The sequence below is a fragment of the Brachyhypopomus gauderio genome, chromosome 17, assembly GCF_052324685.1.
Source record: "Brachyhypopomus gauderio isolate BG-103 chromosome 17, BGAUD_0.2, whole genome shotgun sequence".
Classification (NCBI taxonomy): Eukaryota; Metazoa; Chordata; class Actinopteri; order Gymnotiformes; family Hypopomidae; genus Brachyhypopomus; species Brachyhypopomus gauderio.
Window position 1 is genome coordinate 5900576 of NC_135227.1, and position 16158 is coordinate 5916733.

The following is a 16158-nucleotide window of genomic DNA, read 5'->3' on the forward strand; positions in this document are numbered from 1 at the left end:
TTTGGCCTGGGTCACTTCTGACGTTTGTACCTGTGTGCACTTTGTCCTGTATATATATTCTGTTTGTGAATACTTGTAAATACACCAATACTTTATATTTTCTTGAATCACTGTCATCCATATTCCACCCCTTCACACCCCTGTTACGGCCTAGAGCCTAGATAGGTCGTAACACTGGGAACAATCAGCCTTGATCCAGCTGCTGTCTAAGCCAGCCTGGGGAACATGTCACCTTCCCTCCCCCTACCCTCTAACCCCTACCCCCCACCTACTACCCCCTACACCCTACCCCGTACCCCCTACCCCCCACCTACTACCCCCTACACCCTACCCCGTACCCCCTACCCCCACCCCCAAGGTCAGATGTAGCATCATAAACAAATGCCCCATGACTTTGCAAGGTACACATGAAATGTTTGGTCTTCTCTTTGAGGCGGGGCATTTCCACAACCATCACACTAGGCTGTCATCAGGGGGTTTATTTTTGATTTGTACTGTGTGCAAAGCTGGGAGATGGAAAAACCCCCAATCAGGAGCGTTAACTTGTGTAAATAGAGTTGAACAGGAGATTACATGCCAGGAGTTCATAATATAACACATTTGGGGTGCAGGAGATATTTTAGGACAGAGGTCCTTCACAAGCTAAACAAGCAAACTGATTCTCTCAACTATAGTGTCTGTTACATCTGTTTTATAAAAAGGTCTGACTTCAGTGCCTTCGAGGAAGTACAGGTTTACTGTTCTACATTTCAGTTACTTTTCAATTAAATTCATTCATATATGGTGTTTTTTGACGATTTTGTGTCAGAAAAGTACTGCTCCTACTGAGGTTAGAGAGCTCCAGTGGAGATTAGGGGGTTGACCCTCTCTGGACAGTTAAAAAGCAGATTACAATGGAGGAATGTGAGTCAAGGACAAAGCACTGTTTTGTTTGTTATTACTTTGTACACTGAACCGTTTTCCCAGGAAAAGAGGTCAAAACATCAACAGAGTAGTTTTTAGATAATCTAAGGGAATGTAAAAAAACCCCATCAGTCTATTGTTTCTACTAAACAGGACTTGAGTGGCAAGTCATTGAGATTGAACATGAACTAGCAGGCCCATGCAAACAGTGCTAATTGTATAGGCAATACCTTCAGTGTTAGTATTCAAATATCTTACCAACATAACATCATGACTCAACCAGCCATACACGAGCCCCTGAATCCACCCCCTCCAAAAAAGACAAAACAAAACAAAACAAAAACTAGAAAGAAATAAAGAGCAAAGACAGGTTCCGTTAATGGAACAACGGGTTCGACAGGTTGCATTAATGTGACTGCAGAGTGGGTAGTAACACAGCATCGCTGTGAATGAACGCACCTCAGTAATGGAACATCTTTAGTACTTCAGCTGAAAATATTGTGTACTGCGTGGCGTCCTAACAGCTCCGCAGTCAGCTCTTGGATATTAGCGTTTACAACATTACTTTAGAAGACATTAGCTGTAGTCGTACTCTGCTTCACTGAAACACTAAAGTTAATCATGATCTCTGTTTTTTAAGTTGAAAACTCGTTTGTGACACAGCACACACTCTCTCCCCACACCGCGCATGCGAGGCGGTGCAAACGACATCGCGTGTGTGCAACCTCCAAACATCTGACGAAACGCACAGGGGAGGCGGGCTGCGTCCACGCACGCGCCCTCGGTAAACATCACTATTGGCTTTTACCGGTAAAAACGTGGGCGTGGGCGAACGGTCGCACTCTATTGGCTCAAAGTTTCCCTGTAAGTGTTGCGTGCGTATAAATGCAGCATCGCGGACACACAGCGAAACAACAGAAGTGCGACGCGCAGCAGATCGCCGCAGACTTCCGCGCGCTAGTTACACACACGCACGTCTGCACAGAGAGAGAGAGCGCGCGCTAGTTCTACACGCACGCGTCTGCACAGAGAGAGCGCGCGCCCGTGTTCGGGATGGTGGACAGCGTGTACCGTACGCGGTCGCTCGGCGTGGCCGCGGTCGGTCTTCCCGACCAGTACGCCGACGGCAAAGCCGCGAAAGTCTGGCAGCTGTACATCGGAGACACGAGAAGCAGGACGGAGGAGTACAAAAGTTTGGTGGTGTCCCTGCTGAGACAGCACGGGTGTCGCAGGGTTCTGGATGTGGCCTGCGGTACCGGGTATGGCGCAGATTCACCGGGCCGACACACACTGTTTGTCTGGACCTTGAAGCCAAAGTCCAGTTAACTAGACGAGTACGAGTTGACAAAAAAGTTATTTTAAAGCGCAGCCGGCAGTTGGTCCTCAGGTGTCCACTAAGTTAAGACCCTGGGATACCCTTTAAAGGCTGTTGTGACATTTAAAATTATTTATAGTTTAAAAGCTAGCTTTTTTTAGGTGACACATATCCAGTGTCAAATAAAAATGTTAATGGAAGTAATTAAATGTTTTTGCCATCTCTGAATGACTTAATTGCACTTAATTTGATCAGGAGCCAGTATGTCTTGTTGTGTGCAGGTGTGTGCGGCATAATTGACAGAACTATTAATTTATTTTAGCCACAAATCAGGTGCACACAGATGTGTGGGTGGACGGATGGATACACACATGCGTGCAAGGTCTTTAAAGCATGCATCTGGTAATCATGTTAGCAAGCATAAGCTTCAGGCTGGTGCAGGTGCAACCAGGGACACGGTCTTATAATTTAAACAGAAGGGTGGAGGGACCCATAGAAGAGGATAAGGAGGATCAGAAGTAGTAGGACTAGAAAGTTGAAAGTTGACTGTTGAAAGCAGGTCACTCCCATAACAAACATGAGTTATGTCATGCCAGACCTTAACGCTGCCTGTCATTGACCTTAGAACATGTTCAAGGTACTTTTTGAGCTTTTGTTTTTGCTGAAAATCTTTGTTGGCTGCCAAATGCCAAAATAAATCTAAAACAAACTATTAGTTAAAATAAGTATTCATATTTAACATGTTATTACACACTGAACATGTACAAGCATAGTACTCAGACGTACAGGTGTATGGTTTAGGTTTATATTTAGACTCTTCAGTGTCCAGCAATAGTTTGTTCCACTTTTCTTGGCTCCATTTCTCCAAACTACACATAATGATACAAAAAATATCAGGACTGTCTAGTAGGAAGGAGGCCATTCCTCTTAAGGCATTCAGCTTTCCCAGAATACACCCAGAATACACTTATTTATTCATCTGCATCCAGTGCGTGTTTTAACAACAACATCATTTGCTGGTGCTTCAAATGTTCCTATGATGTGTCCTGGGTGGTACAGTTTTTACATGTCACGTGTCATTGTCATTCTGGATTGAGCGTCTTCCACAACCCAAAGTCATCCACTCAGTAGCAGAAGTTAGACTCTGACCACTGATGGACTACAGAACTAACTACAGCCTAACACAAATACTTCAGGTAAACAGATGGGATACAGTGAAGGTGTTTCTAATAAACTGGCTATGCAGTATACGGAGAACAGCTCCAGTGTTACACATTAGCTGTCCCCCCTTACAGAGTCTTAGAAAAGATTCACTCAGCACTAGTTTTGCTGGTGAAACATCAATCTGACTGTGTCTGCTTTCTTCATATGTCTCTCAGTGCATCTCCACTGAGTGTAAGTGTAAGACGACACTGGTTTGACGGACCCGGCGTAGGTCTAGATTCATACAGACACAATATAACATGCTTTTCTCACGCCTGATAAGATGAGAGTGTGTGCAAGGCGAGTTGTTTGCAGTAAGAGCTGGCAGGACTGCAGCTGTGTTACGCGTCTATTAAGGGCTTTCTTTGCCCAAGCCCAAGTGTTACGCCCTCTGCCAAACCTGACCTAAGAATAGCCTTAAATTCCAGTTCACTTCCACACAGGAGTTGCTGTCACAGCAGTGGTAAGATCACAGAATGCTTAATCAGCACGACGCGGTCAGTTTTCACTCAAGCTGATACTACAAATCACTTTCTCTTCTCCTGCAAGCCAGGTCCATTTACTAGATCATATTTTGGGTACCAGATGATAATTGATCGTCATGTTTATCGAAGCATGTTTAAAGGTTGCATGCATCGCAACTTCTTCATCGTCAACATCTTTTTGAGGTGTTACCACTGAAATATTGTTTTTGTCAGAGAACTGATTACTGTGCATTCTGAGTGTATCAGCTGTTGATCATAACTGCTATTGCTCCAAAGGGTTCAACTGATTAACTACATATTAATCAATACACCTACACTGTACTGTTCAATTTGTTCATTTTTCAGGTCAGTCTATTTCAGGAAATACTGGTTTGTTTATGCATGTATATGGTAAGATGTGTAAGATCAGAGATTAACCAAGATCCGTGATGTAGCTAGTGAACAAGTGTGTGTTTCACTCTGTGTTTGAGGACTTCAACTAACAGCCCTGTACGGACAGTGTAAGGTCCTTCCACTGGCCGAGAGTCTTGAGGCATGTCTGCATTGTCTCCATAGGGCGGCGGTTCAAAATGTCAGACATTAATTTACCTGTGGCTTTCACATATATCATATGGATTATTATATTGCTTTATTTTTCTTTGCAGAGTGGACTCTATCATGTTGCTGGAGGAAGGTTTCACAGTCGTCAGTGTGGATGCCAGTGACAAGATGCTGAAGTATGCCCTCAAGGCGAGATGGGACAGGAGGAAGGAGACAGCGTTTGACCAATGGGGTACGAAGAGATTGCCATTTTAATAGAGACAACTTTTGGGGACATTCCCCCCATCTTTGGGGATCTGACTTGGGGGGACCTGCCTATAACACATTAATACCGTGACCTGATTGGTCCATGCACACACACAAACACATATGATACAGGCTGGACACAAAAGCAACCAAAAAGGGTCCTTACCACTTCAAATAGTAAGAAAAGAATTCCTGGTTGGCAAAAAAGTGTATTGACCACCACCACAGGATCGTCAAGTAGACTGAAAACCACCGTAGAGTCGTCAAGTAGACTGAAAACCACCATAGAGTCGTCAAGTAGACTGAACTCCACTGTAGGGTTGTCAAGTAGACTGAAAACCACCATAGAGTCGTCAAGTAGACTGAACTCCACTGTAGGGTTGTCAAGCAGACTGAACTCCACTGTAGGGTTGTCAAGCAGACTGAACTCCACTGTAGGGTTGTCAAGCAGACTGAACTCCACTGTAGGGTTGTCAAGTAGACTGAACTCCACTGTAGGGTTGTCAAGTAGACTGAACTCCACTGTAGGGTTGTCAAGCAGACTGAACTCCACTGTAGGGTTGTCAAGTAGACTGAACTCCACTGTAGGGTTGTCAAGTAGACTGAACTCCACTGTAGGGTTGTCAAGTAGACTGAACTCCACTGTTGGGTCATGAAGTAAACTGCTATCAACTTTTCCTTCTTTGCAGTTATAGAAGAGGCTAACTGGCTATCTCTAGCAGATGATATTCAAAAGCCAGGAGATGGGTTTGATGCAGTTATCTGTCTGGGAAACTCCTTTGCTCATTTACCAGACTTCAAAGGTAAGAATATTAAGCTCATTAATGTTTAAATTCTGGATTCATTGCCTCACTGAATAATTATCTCACAGGGGACCAGAGTGATCAGAAACTGGCTCTCCAAAACATTGCCAGCATGGTGAAGCCTGGAGGAATCATGATTATTGACCACCGTAACTATGACTACATCCTGGAGACCGGCCTTGCTCCTAAAGGGAAGAACATTTATTATCAGGTAAGGTGTGTGTGCGTGTGCGTGTGCGTGTGTGTGTGTGTGTGTGTGATGAAATATGTCTCACAGTTGCAAAGAAAGAAATACTCTTGACATACATATACAGTACAGGCCAAAAGTTTGGACACACCTTTTCATTCAATGCGTTTTCTTTATTTTCATGACTATTTGCATTGTAGATTCACTGAAAGTATCAAAACTATGAATGAACACATGTGGAGTTATGTACTTAACAAAAAAGTGAAATAACTGAAAACATGTTTTATATTCTAGTTTCTTCAAAATAGCCACCCTTTGCTCTGATTACTGCTTTGCACACTCTTGGCATTCTCTCAGTAAGCTTCAAGAGGTCGTCACCTTAAATGGGCTTCAGGTTTGCTTTAACAGGGTTCATTAGTGGAAGCTCATTGAGAGAATGCCAAGAGTGAAAAGGTGTGTCCAAACTTTTGGCCTGTACTGTATATACATATTGAATACATTTCTAATATTGTTTCTAATATTTTTGCTTATAAAGAAGCAGCTGCAATTGTCAATGTGCCAGTTTCCTAGCACACAGTTAATCATCACGGTTATAACCCCAGTGACAGTGAGTGTGAGGGCATGCACTTAATAAAATCATGATTTATGTTATGTTATGAGACGTTAAGTAGAACTTGAATTGCACACTATTATGAACCATAAAATAAATTATCCTTATTTGCCAATAAACTGCACCAATGTTTACAAAAAGCCTTGAAGTTTACATAGTGAGATTCGTTCTTTGAGATTATTGGTTGGTTGCAAAGTAGAAATCCAAAAAAAAAAACAAAACAAAATGTATGGTTATACATAGACTAAGAAATAAGACTGCTGATCTAAAATCCAGTTCTCTTTATCGTATTTCTTAATCTGATCACTAGGTGTCAGGGTGAGGCGGCCCCCTACCGGTCGCCTCCGTCCACAGCGGCTGTGTTGTTGTTGTTTTGTGATGTCGTGTACGCCCCTCAGGTGGGCGGAGCCCGTGATCCGTTCCCACCTGATGGTCGTTTGTCTGTCTATATATGTCTTGTCGTCGTACCAGTTGACCGCTGGTCATTATATCCTTAATTTGGAGATAGTGCACGGGTTTTAGGTTTGCACACTTTCTATTAAACCATCATTTTTCCCTGAGACTTGGCCTGATCGCTTCCTTTTCGTTGCTACCCCCGCCCGTCACACTAGGCCATAATATGATCTAAGAAATGGTGAGTATGTTGATTTACATGATCAATACACAGATGACTGAAGAGGTCCAATTATGATCAGGTTATTAATTACATGTAAATGCACTGTCCAGTTCATAATTCAGATCCTTTACAATTCAGGTCCATGATTTGCATTTCTACTGAAATCTGAAATAACCAAAAGCTAACAGACCCGTTTCTGAAGGAGTGGAATTCAGTTAAACAGCATTCTTACTTCAAGCGGAGAATGACACGTGTCCATCTCTGCATTTCAGAGCGACCTGAAACAAGACATCTCCACATCGGTGCTCTGGGTGAACAACAAACCCCATATGGTGACACTGGACTACTCGCTGGAGAACCCTCAAGGGGCTCAGAACCAACCCGAGACAAGGTGCTGTATTCAGGCAGGAAGGAGATATGAGACAGAAGACATCCAATTAAAAAACAATAATATAAAACAATTATATGTTATAACAATTATATAAAACATTTTTTTTCATCCTTGATGTATTTTTATTATTATTGTAGGTGAGGTTGCTAGCGGGTAGTAGCAGGTGATTTTATTGAGCAGTCTTGTGTGGTTCCTGTGTAGGTTCCTCATGTTCCTCCCTGTTTTTGCTTTCTAGTAAGTTCCGCCTGTCGTATTACCCTCACCGGCTGCAATGCTTCCAGGAGCTCCTGAAGGAAGCTTTCTTTGGGAAATGTGAGCAGCAGGTGTTTGGAGATTTTAAGCAATATACTGCCGGGCAGGAGGACGTTCCTTGTTACTTTATCCACGTGGTTAAAAAGACTGCTTAAAGCAATATTTACAATCCAAAGGGCGTTTTTGCTTCTTTGCTTTGTCGCATTTCTCTGGTGTTTTGCTCTTCCGTTTGCTGCTCTGTTATAGTGGCTTCCACTTCAAAGGCCTACGTTACCAAGTTGGTGCTGGGACTTCAGTTATTTGCCAAGAATTCATCAGAGACGTCTTGTTCCTGTGTTTGTTTTGTTCCTCTAAATATTACTCTCATTTACGAATTCACAAATTGTTACCAAAAAGTGTGAGGAAGGTCTTGGAAGCAACTGTTAAATGGAATGTAACGCTGTAATTGGTTCGTACTGTCCTGTGATTCACTATTAGTCTTTAGTCTTGCTCAAAATCAAGCAAATCAGTTTGTTGCTCTGTGTGCTCAAACATGGGCGGAACCAGGTGTGTTTGACCAGGGACATCACCTAACTGTGCGGCCTCTGTTTAACGTGCACACACAGGATCTCTGCTCCTTTAATCCGAACCACGTGCCTTCAGTTGAAACGGTTATAACGAAAAAGCCGCTTAAACTTTCACTACTTAATGTGACCAGTGGTGCAGAAATTTAACCAGCCTGTGTTTATTTTCATCTAGCTCCAGATTTACTGGTAGACTGAAACTGTACAAAAAAAAGCTCAAATAAAATAGTTCTCACTGCCAGAAGGGGACAGACGTCCAGAACAAGTAGTGCCACAATTTAGTTCAAAAGCAGAAAACTGCAGTAACCATGCATGAGAGCATGAACAAGGAGACGTCACCATCTACTGGACAAAATGTGGATGGAAACGTATGAAGGGGAAAAATTCATCATATTGTACTTCAGAGAGATTTTATTTTATTTTTTGCTTTTTTTTCTTTGCCACCTGGAATCTGTCGGAAAATTTGGGAAGAATTTGTATAATAACAGACTTGCCTAAAGTCTCCATAACTGAATAACATACCAACAGAGTGCATCACGTGTACACCAAATACACATAACCATATGGGCAAGCCAAGTTCAGCCAATATAACACTGTAAATACACATAACTGCATGTTAATAACCAGACACAATGTGATGAATCTCATGTGCTGGAGAGAATACAAGAGCAGACTGGGAGAAAGAATGTGATGTTTCTGTAAAGGGGAACTGTTAGTAGTGTTTATGGATCACAGTGGGAAACATAGGTATGGCATTTCAGTAAAAGTAATGAACATCACTTGAGAAATAATTAATAGAGCTCTTGAAGGCCACTTTAAAGGCTGTTTTTCTGTTCACACTTGTTTTAAATGAGTAAATTCAAATTACCTGTAAATAATAGTTTTGGATGAAGAATGAAAGTCTTATTTTACAAAAAAAAGTCTTATTTTACGAAGAATTACATAAAACATTGTTGAGTTGATTTTTGTGTTGCTGTTTCCTCTGATTTCCTGAATATAAAATAATAACATGTTAAACACTGATTATCTTGGTTTTTTTTGCCATGACAGATTGATTCTACAGAACGGTGTGTCCTCAAGGTGCCTCTGAGCAGTCGATGCTATGCAGATAAACTAGTTATTATACTAGTGTATACTAATGAGATGCATTGATTTTAAACACATTCGTTGCACACCTATCATGTGATTGGCGAGTCCACAACACGAAGAGCATGTGCCGTGTGATGGGAGTGTTACAGTAGCCACTGTGCAGGTGACGGATACTGCCGTATGATTCGGTCATCCAGCACCCAGAACTGGGTTTACAGGGTCGGGTGGCGAATACTATCCAAGGAAAACGATGCGCTTCGAGCAGGCAGAGCACTGATGAAGCATCGACAAACCCTCTATGTTACGCATTATACACAGGCTTCCCGATGTCCGTGGCAAATGCGAAGCAGACGGTTTTTAATCCGGTAAGTACTCGGAGTGGCGGTCACCTTAGATGTTTCTACACCACGTATCTGCACGATCAGCTCGGTGCAGCCTGACGGTTCTACATCAGATCAAATCAGGCGGATTATCCTGCGTGGTTCTTGTACCTCAGCCCGTCTGAGATGAAGCTCCTGTTTCCAAGGGCTGGAACACATGGAGCTCCTGACTGTAGATCTGTAGCAGGTGCACCACACCGCCGTGTTGTTTAGGCCACGTCGCTCATGCACACCGTCGGATGTGTCGTTATCTTCCATTACAGGAGGTTCCGTTCACGGGGATGATACCAGGGGGGCTTCACCCGGGAGAGATGATAGTCATTCAGGGATTTGTTCCCAACGAGGCCGACAGGTACCACAATAACACTGCGGGTTTAATACAATACTCGTGCGCAGTATTCTAATAACTCCTCCGTAATGCTGTATTCTGTTTGTAGATCTCTTTGTTGCCATGGATGCCATGATAAAAAAAAGCCCATTACAAACCAAACTTTTGCATTTGCATTGCATAAACTCGCTGATCAACAAATGTAAATATACCTGGTGGAAATATTACAACCATATGGTCATTCAAATGTTCAAACTTGGTATTTAATATACTAATTACAATGGCAGCATGCAGCTACATAAACGTTGTCCATAGCACGGAGCGGTGTGACTTGAGTGGGCTTCGCTGCATGAACTGGTTTCCCCGTCCGCAGGTTCCAGTTTGACCTCACCTGTGGCTGCAGCACGAAGCCGCGCGCGGACGTGGCGTTCCACTTCAACCCGCGCTTCGGCGCGCGCCCGTGCATCGTGTGCAACTCGCTGCAGCGCGTGAGCTGGGGCAAAGAGGAGAGGCTCGAGCGCATGCCCTTTAAACACGGGGCGGCGTTCGAGACGATCGTGCTAGTCCAGGAAAACACCTTCAAGGTAAGAGCAACCGCTTGTGAAGTGACCAAAGAGTTAACATATTTCTCTGGAGGTTAAACTTATTTAGCATGTGTTTAAGCCTTTTTTTTAGATAAACAAAATATATCTGGGTTAGGATGCACTTTTATAGTTATAATAATCCTTAAGGTAAGATCCTGGTTTTGCAATGCTGTGTGCTTCGTCTAGGTTCCCCCAAAGTTTCCCCGTCAGAGCACTTCAAGAAATGTAAATCTAAACATCATGCAATGTTAGTAAACATCTTGAATCGCGCGAGTCTGTGCCTATGCTGTACTGCTGTCGCTCCACCAGGTGGCAGTAAACGGCGCACATGTACTGGAATATAAGCACAGAATCCCTCTAGAGAGCGTTGACACGTTATCCATATCAGGAAAAGTTCAAATACATGCCATCGGCTACGTCCCTAACTCAGTAAGACGTTATATTCCTTTTTACTGGCCAGTTATTCATTGATTTTAAGGTAAGGGTCAGTCGAGAATTTACCCATAATATACCACAATCTCTTTCGCAGGCAATTTTTTCAGAATCGGGTGATTTGGTGAGTGTATATCCTTGAGTATTACAGCCTACTAATATCTGAACATCTGATATGAATATCATTTTAGCGTTTGCTCCCTCCCCAGAGTACACCCTACAAAGGCAGCATACTGAGAAGCCTCAGCCCTGGACAGCAAATCACGATCAAGGGAGACGTGAGCCTATTCCCTCACAGGTGCGTTAATACAGAAGGGTCACATATTTCTTTTAAATATTGAATATGACAGTCATATTAGGGGAGGTTTGCTTTATCTGTTCACAGTTTTACTGTAAACCTGAGATGCGGCCAGTCAGAAAACATCGCCCTGCACCTCAACGCACGCATCAAGTCAAGCTTGTTCATCCGCAATTCTTTCTTAAGCCAGTCGTGGGGTCCGGAGGAGCTAGAGACGCCGTGTTTCCCTTTCTCCCCGGGGAAATACTTCGAGGTACCGCTGTGTTATTAGTGTTCAAAAAGGAGGCAACTTGCTTGCATCTTGCAAGTGTCAAGTCGCATCTGAAATGTAGTTTCATTGATCATAATGATCATTATTAATCCACACACAGAAGTCTTGGTCATTGATCATAATGATCATTAGTAATCCACACACAAGTCCTGGTCATTCCTAAGGGTTCACTTATTTCTTCTCCTAGCAACTGTATTGCCGTCATAACACAGCTGCACCAAATAGTGATTCACAAAGACGAGGAGTGAGGACAAAAATGAACGAGACACGAGTTCATTAGTTGTGACGGAGCATTAGACGTCTCCTCACTGGAGATGTGACCTCAGGAAACCATCCTGGCACACTCCCCCATGGTGGGTGTAACGACATCGGCACCCAGCTGTGAAGGCACGCAGGCGCGGTGCTTAGAGAGGTTGTTCTCCCGGACTGGACCGGCACCGGTGATGACACACATGCTTCTTTCTGTCCCCTCAGATAATCATCCTGTGTCAGTCTCATCAGTTTAAGATCGCGGTAAATGGAGCCCATCTGGTGGACTACAGACACCGCCTGCAGGATCTCGCCTCCATCACCCAGCTGGAGGTCATGGGAGACGTGGAGTTACAGGACGTTAAACTGTGGTGATGGTGTAACCACCAACCAGACATTCTGACTCCACCCACCCTTCTTTTCAGCTTAATGAAAGCTGTAATATACGCCTAGATCACAAGTAGTGCCCACATGTCCGCTGGGTTGCCAATGGGGAGAAGGGCCGAGTTTCTAAAACATAATGTGATACTGATGTGTAATTTGACTCCAGACATCACTATGTACTTCACTACATAGTGTTTGCAGAAGAGAAATACCTTCCCTGCCTTATATGTAAGAATGTGGGAGGGTTGGGGAGCTTTAAGTAAGAGAATTTACAGAAAACTGGAGATTTATTTAAAGTAACACCTGGATGTGCTACGAGATTAATTACTTCTACAGTTAAATGCAGATAAATAAAAATATTGGAATGTTAAATTATAAAAACCTGAGCTGAATCAGTGTTATTTATAAGGACATCCAGTATTTGTTGTAATACCCAACTTGTTTTAAAAAAAAAGCTTTTGTTTGATGGACATGGTATTGAAGGTCTGTGTAAGGAAATATAACTCATAATGGGTGCAGTGGACTGTTTGTTACTGTTATGTAATGTACTTTATACATAATTAATAAAACATGGCTTACCATATTCTGAACCACTGTGGACCTGTGTGAGGTTTATTCATGTCTTCATTCTGATTCTGTTATCCCGTGAGTGACTAGACAGACGTCATATTCCTGGTCTCATAAGGTAGCATTACTTCAGTCATACAGTCACTAACATTATTCCACATTAATAGATAATGTAGAATTAGGCCATTTTCTAACTTCTATGGTAGAAATGTATGTTCCATGTTCAAAACACTGACTGCCAGTCCACACACAGCTTAAGTATTCAAAACCTCAGACTGCAGTTTCTCCAAGTAAACTATGTTGGAACAGGACAATAAACGCAGCAGCTGACCATGCACCACATCCCTACTGCCAGCAGATGGCACTAGATAGTTATGTGAGGGTGAACGATCATTCAACGACCACTTCATGTGTTTTTGAATCAGATCCAGAGAAACTGGATATTATAAGTGGATTCAATTGGTCCTATTGTTATTTAGTAAATAAGTATAAACATTGTGCTTAAGTGAATACCAGTCATTTCTTCATAATCAATCTAATATTTAATTTAACATTACAATTGACTACCATGTGTTCGGTCTCTTTTTTTACAACAGTACTATAGGCCTTGTTGGTGGGTAACAACCACAGGTGACCAAGCTAACGTATTCTGCCAGGATGAGGAGAGTCTGCTGCATATGATACCAAGTGATTTACATGAACATGATGCGTGAACATCTGTTCCAGAGTCCCATCAAAACTCTGGGAATTTATTAATAACCACAGTAAATATACCAATTTAACAAGGAAAGAAACATTATGGCACAATACAAAACCATATTTTGAGAATGTAAAAAAAGAACCGATATGCAGCAACGATAGTTACTCAAGACCATCAACATATTGACAGTAACTCAAGATTATCAACTGCCAGAAAAAAAAAAAAAAAAACACATCTCAAGAGATCTGAAACGTGAAATACTGTCCACTCTCAACTGCCACGCATCCGATTTACAAAAAATTAAACAAAAGAAAAGAAAAGGAAAACACAGCTGAACAGTCTAGAACTGCTGTTGAGGGGGAACTAACACCGCCTCTTAAATGGCAGTGAACTCTGGGATGGTTACAGCCCTTTGCTTCCATAGCGATCCGGCCTTCAGAGCGCTAGCTTGTGCATCCACACGCAGTTAAGAGGAGCGAAGAGAAATGTCCTTTGAATCCGACAGCTCTCCCGTCACAGACCGTAGACGGAGTTGGATTCGGTTCAGGCCCTCCCCGAGGCCCGCGACCCGAGATGTGAAGGTGTCCCCGCACCGTTGCGAGGAGGTTTGGTACGGTGAGGAGTCGTCAGCGTCTTGGCACGGATTAAAGGGGACGTGTGAGGGACGGGCGAAGCTCGCGGGTCCGTTCAAACAGAGCTTAGTTTGACCAGGCCTCGGACCGAGTCCTCGTGCAGCGAGTCCTGGCTGGCAGGGTTGTAGAAAGGCATGGTGTGGCTCTGGACCAGGGGGCTACCGCAGGGTAACATGCCAGGGGGCGAGGGGGCCTCGTCGGGCGTGAGGAGGTGGAGGTGGTGGGGGTGGTGGTGGTGGTGGAGGGCTTCTGGCGTGGGCTGGCTCAAGATGTCTGGCTCACAGCTCAAGTTGGGTGTGGAGGTGGGCGGGGTGGGCTGGCCGAGCAGCGTGCAGGGTGCTGGCAGGGGGGCGTGGCCAGCCGCCGACGCTTCGGTCGCCACGGTTACGGGCTCACTCTGCAGCAAGGGAGTGGAGGCAGCCTGCAACACGAATTTGGTGCTCTGAATACACTGGTCCTGGTCACACTGGGGGGAGGAGAGAGAGAGAGAGAGAGAGAGAGAGAGAGAGAACAGATGAAATAGAAGTGCAGAAAAACAGAGCAGGGTGGAGTAAAAAAAAAAGCTAGAGAGATTTCCTTCGGTTTAGATCAGAAGAACAATAACTACATAGGCGTGTGTGCGCGTGTTTGCTTGCCTGCCTGAAGTGGTGGGAGTGGGTGTAGGGGGGAGTGGGTGTAGGGGGGAGTGGGTGTAGGAGGGAGTGGGTGTAGGGGGGAGTGGGTGTAGGGGGGAGTGGTGGGAGTGGGTGTAGGGGGGAGTGGGTGTAGGGGGTGAGTGGGTGTAGGGGGAAGTGGTGGGAGTGGGTGTAGGGGGGAGTGGGTGTAGGGGGGAGTGGGTGTAGGGGGGAGTGGGTGTAGGTGGGAGTGGGTGTAGGGGGGAGTGGGTGTAGGGGGGAGTGGGTGTAGGGGGAAGTGGTGGGAGTGGGTGTAGGGGGGAGTGGGTGTAGGGGGAAGTGGTGGGAGTGGGTAGGGGGGAGTGGGTGTAGGGGGGAGTGGGTGTAGGGGGAAGTGGTGGGAGTGGGTGTAGGGGGGAGTGGGTGTAGGGGGGAGTGGGTGTAGGGGGGAGTGGGTGTAGGGGGAAGTGGTGGGAGTGGGTAGGGGGGAGTGGGGGTAGGGGGGAGTGGGTGTAGGGGGGAGTGGGTGTAGGGGGGAGTGGGTGTAGGGGGAAGTGGTGGGAGTGGGTGTAGGGGGGAGTGGGTGTAGGTGGGAGTGGGTGTAGGTGGGAGTGGGTGTAGGGGGGAGTGGGTGTAGGGGGAAGTGGTGGGAGTGGGTGTAGGTGGGAGTGGGTGTAGGGGGAAGTGGTGGGAGTGGGTAGGGGGGAGTGGGTGTAGGGGGGAGTGGGTGTAGGGGGAAGTGGTGGGAGTGGGTGTAGGGGGGAGTGGGTGTAGGTGGGAGTGGGTGTAGGGGGGAGTGGGTGTAGGGGGGAGTGGGTGTAGGTGGGAGTGGGTGTAGGGGGGAGTAGGTGTAGGGGGGAGTGGGTGTAGGGGGGAGTGGGTGTAGGGGGAAGTGGTGGGAGTGGGTAGGGGGGAGTGGGTGTAGGGGGAAGTGGTGGGAGTGGGTAGGGGGGAGTGGGTGTAGGGGGCAGTGGGTGTAGGGGGGAGTGGTGGGAGTGGGTGTAGGGGGGAGTGGGTGTAGGTGGGAGTGGGTGTAGGGAGTAGGCTTGTCACAATACTAAGAATTACAACTTCGATACGATACTTAAAAAAATATTGAAATTCGATACCATTTTCGATACCAAAGTCAGATACGGTGCTAATTTCCGTTTTAAAGCCTTTTTATTTTTTTTTTATGAATGTTGCTTTGTGTTTGAAAATGCTTGAAATTGTAACTTCATTTCACAACAAATATCTGTCTGACTGAACAGTTCTTTTGTGTTAACAAATACGAGCATCTTGTAATTCCAGGATGAAACATGAGAGAACGTGAAGACGTTACGATTGGGCGTTTTGAAAATAAACAACCATTAAATAATGTGATAAAAAAGCGAATAATTTCGAGTACATGTATAAATATTTAACTTATCCCAACAAACATGCGACGTCAGAAAGACGTTAAAATCAAGTCTGTATCACGTCGGTCAGTCCAGACCCATTTTTGCATGTCTGGTGGACGTTCAAAACTGGTTCAAAA

At 44.7% G+C, this 16158-nt stretch overlaps 3 protein-coding genes across 6 annotated transcripts in view; 2 read left to right on the plus strand and 1 right to left on the minus strand.

The window, feature by feature from the left end:
- Window positions 1–1798: 1798 nt before the first annotated feature.
- On the plus strand, window positions 1799–9131 carry gnmt (glycine N-methyltransferase). The gene is made up of 6 exons (XM_076978043.1): window positions 1799–2162; window positions 4551–4678; window positions 5382–5495; window positions 5564–5706; window positions 7181–7299; window positions 7535–9131. The coding sequence occupies exons 1-6, from the start codon at window positions 1957–1959 to the stop codon at window positions 7704–7706; spliced, it is 882 nt and encodes a 293-aa protein (XP_076834158.1). The 5' UTR covers window positions 1799–1956; the 3' UTR covers window positions 7707–9131.
- Window positions 9132–9193: 62 nt separating this feature from the next.
- lgals8b (galectin 8b) lies at window positions 9194–12719 on the plus strand. Of its 2 annotated transcripts, none has more exons than XM_076978041.1 (8): window positions 9194–9568; window positions 9847–9935; window positions 10285–10495; window positions 10805–10924; window positions 11025–11051; window positions 11119–11225; window positions 11313–11478; window positions 11971–12719. In XM_076978041.1, the coding sequence occupies exons 1-8, from the start codon at window positions 9530–9532 to the stop codon at window positions 12118–12120; spliced, it is 909 nt and encodes a 302-aa protein (XP_076834156.1). In that variant the 5' UTR covers window positions 9194–9529; the 3' UTR covers window positions 12121–12719. The 2 variants fall into 2 exon arrangements, with proteins under 2 accessions (XP_076834156.1, XP_076834157.1); XM_076978042.1 differs by having other exon boundaries at window positions 11137–11225.
- A 683-nt stretch (window positions 12720–13402) lies between these two features.
- The window catches only part of LOC143480340 (palmitoyltransferase ZDHHC14-like), a 34722-nt gene continuing 31966 nt past the window's right edge, over window positions 13403–16158 (minus strand). For all 3 annotated transcript variants that reach the window (XM_076977953.1, XM_076977955.1, XM_076977954.1), the window contains one exon: window positions 13403–14494. In XM_076977953.1, coding sequence (XP_076834068.1) covers window positions 14084–14494 — 411 coding nt within the window. In that variant the 3' untranslated portion in view covers window positions 13403–14083. The remainder of the gene's footprint in view (window positions 14495–16158) is intronic.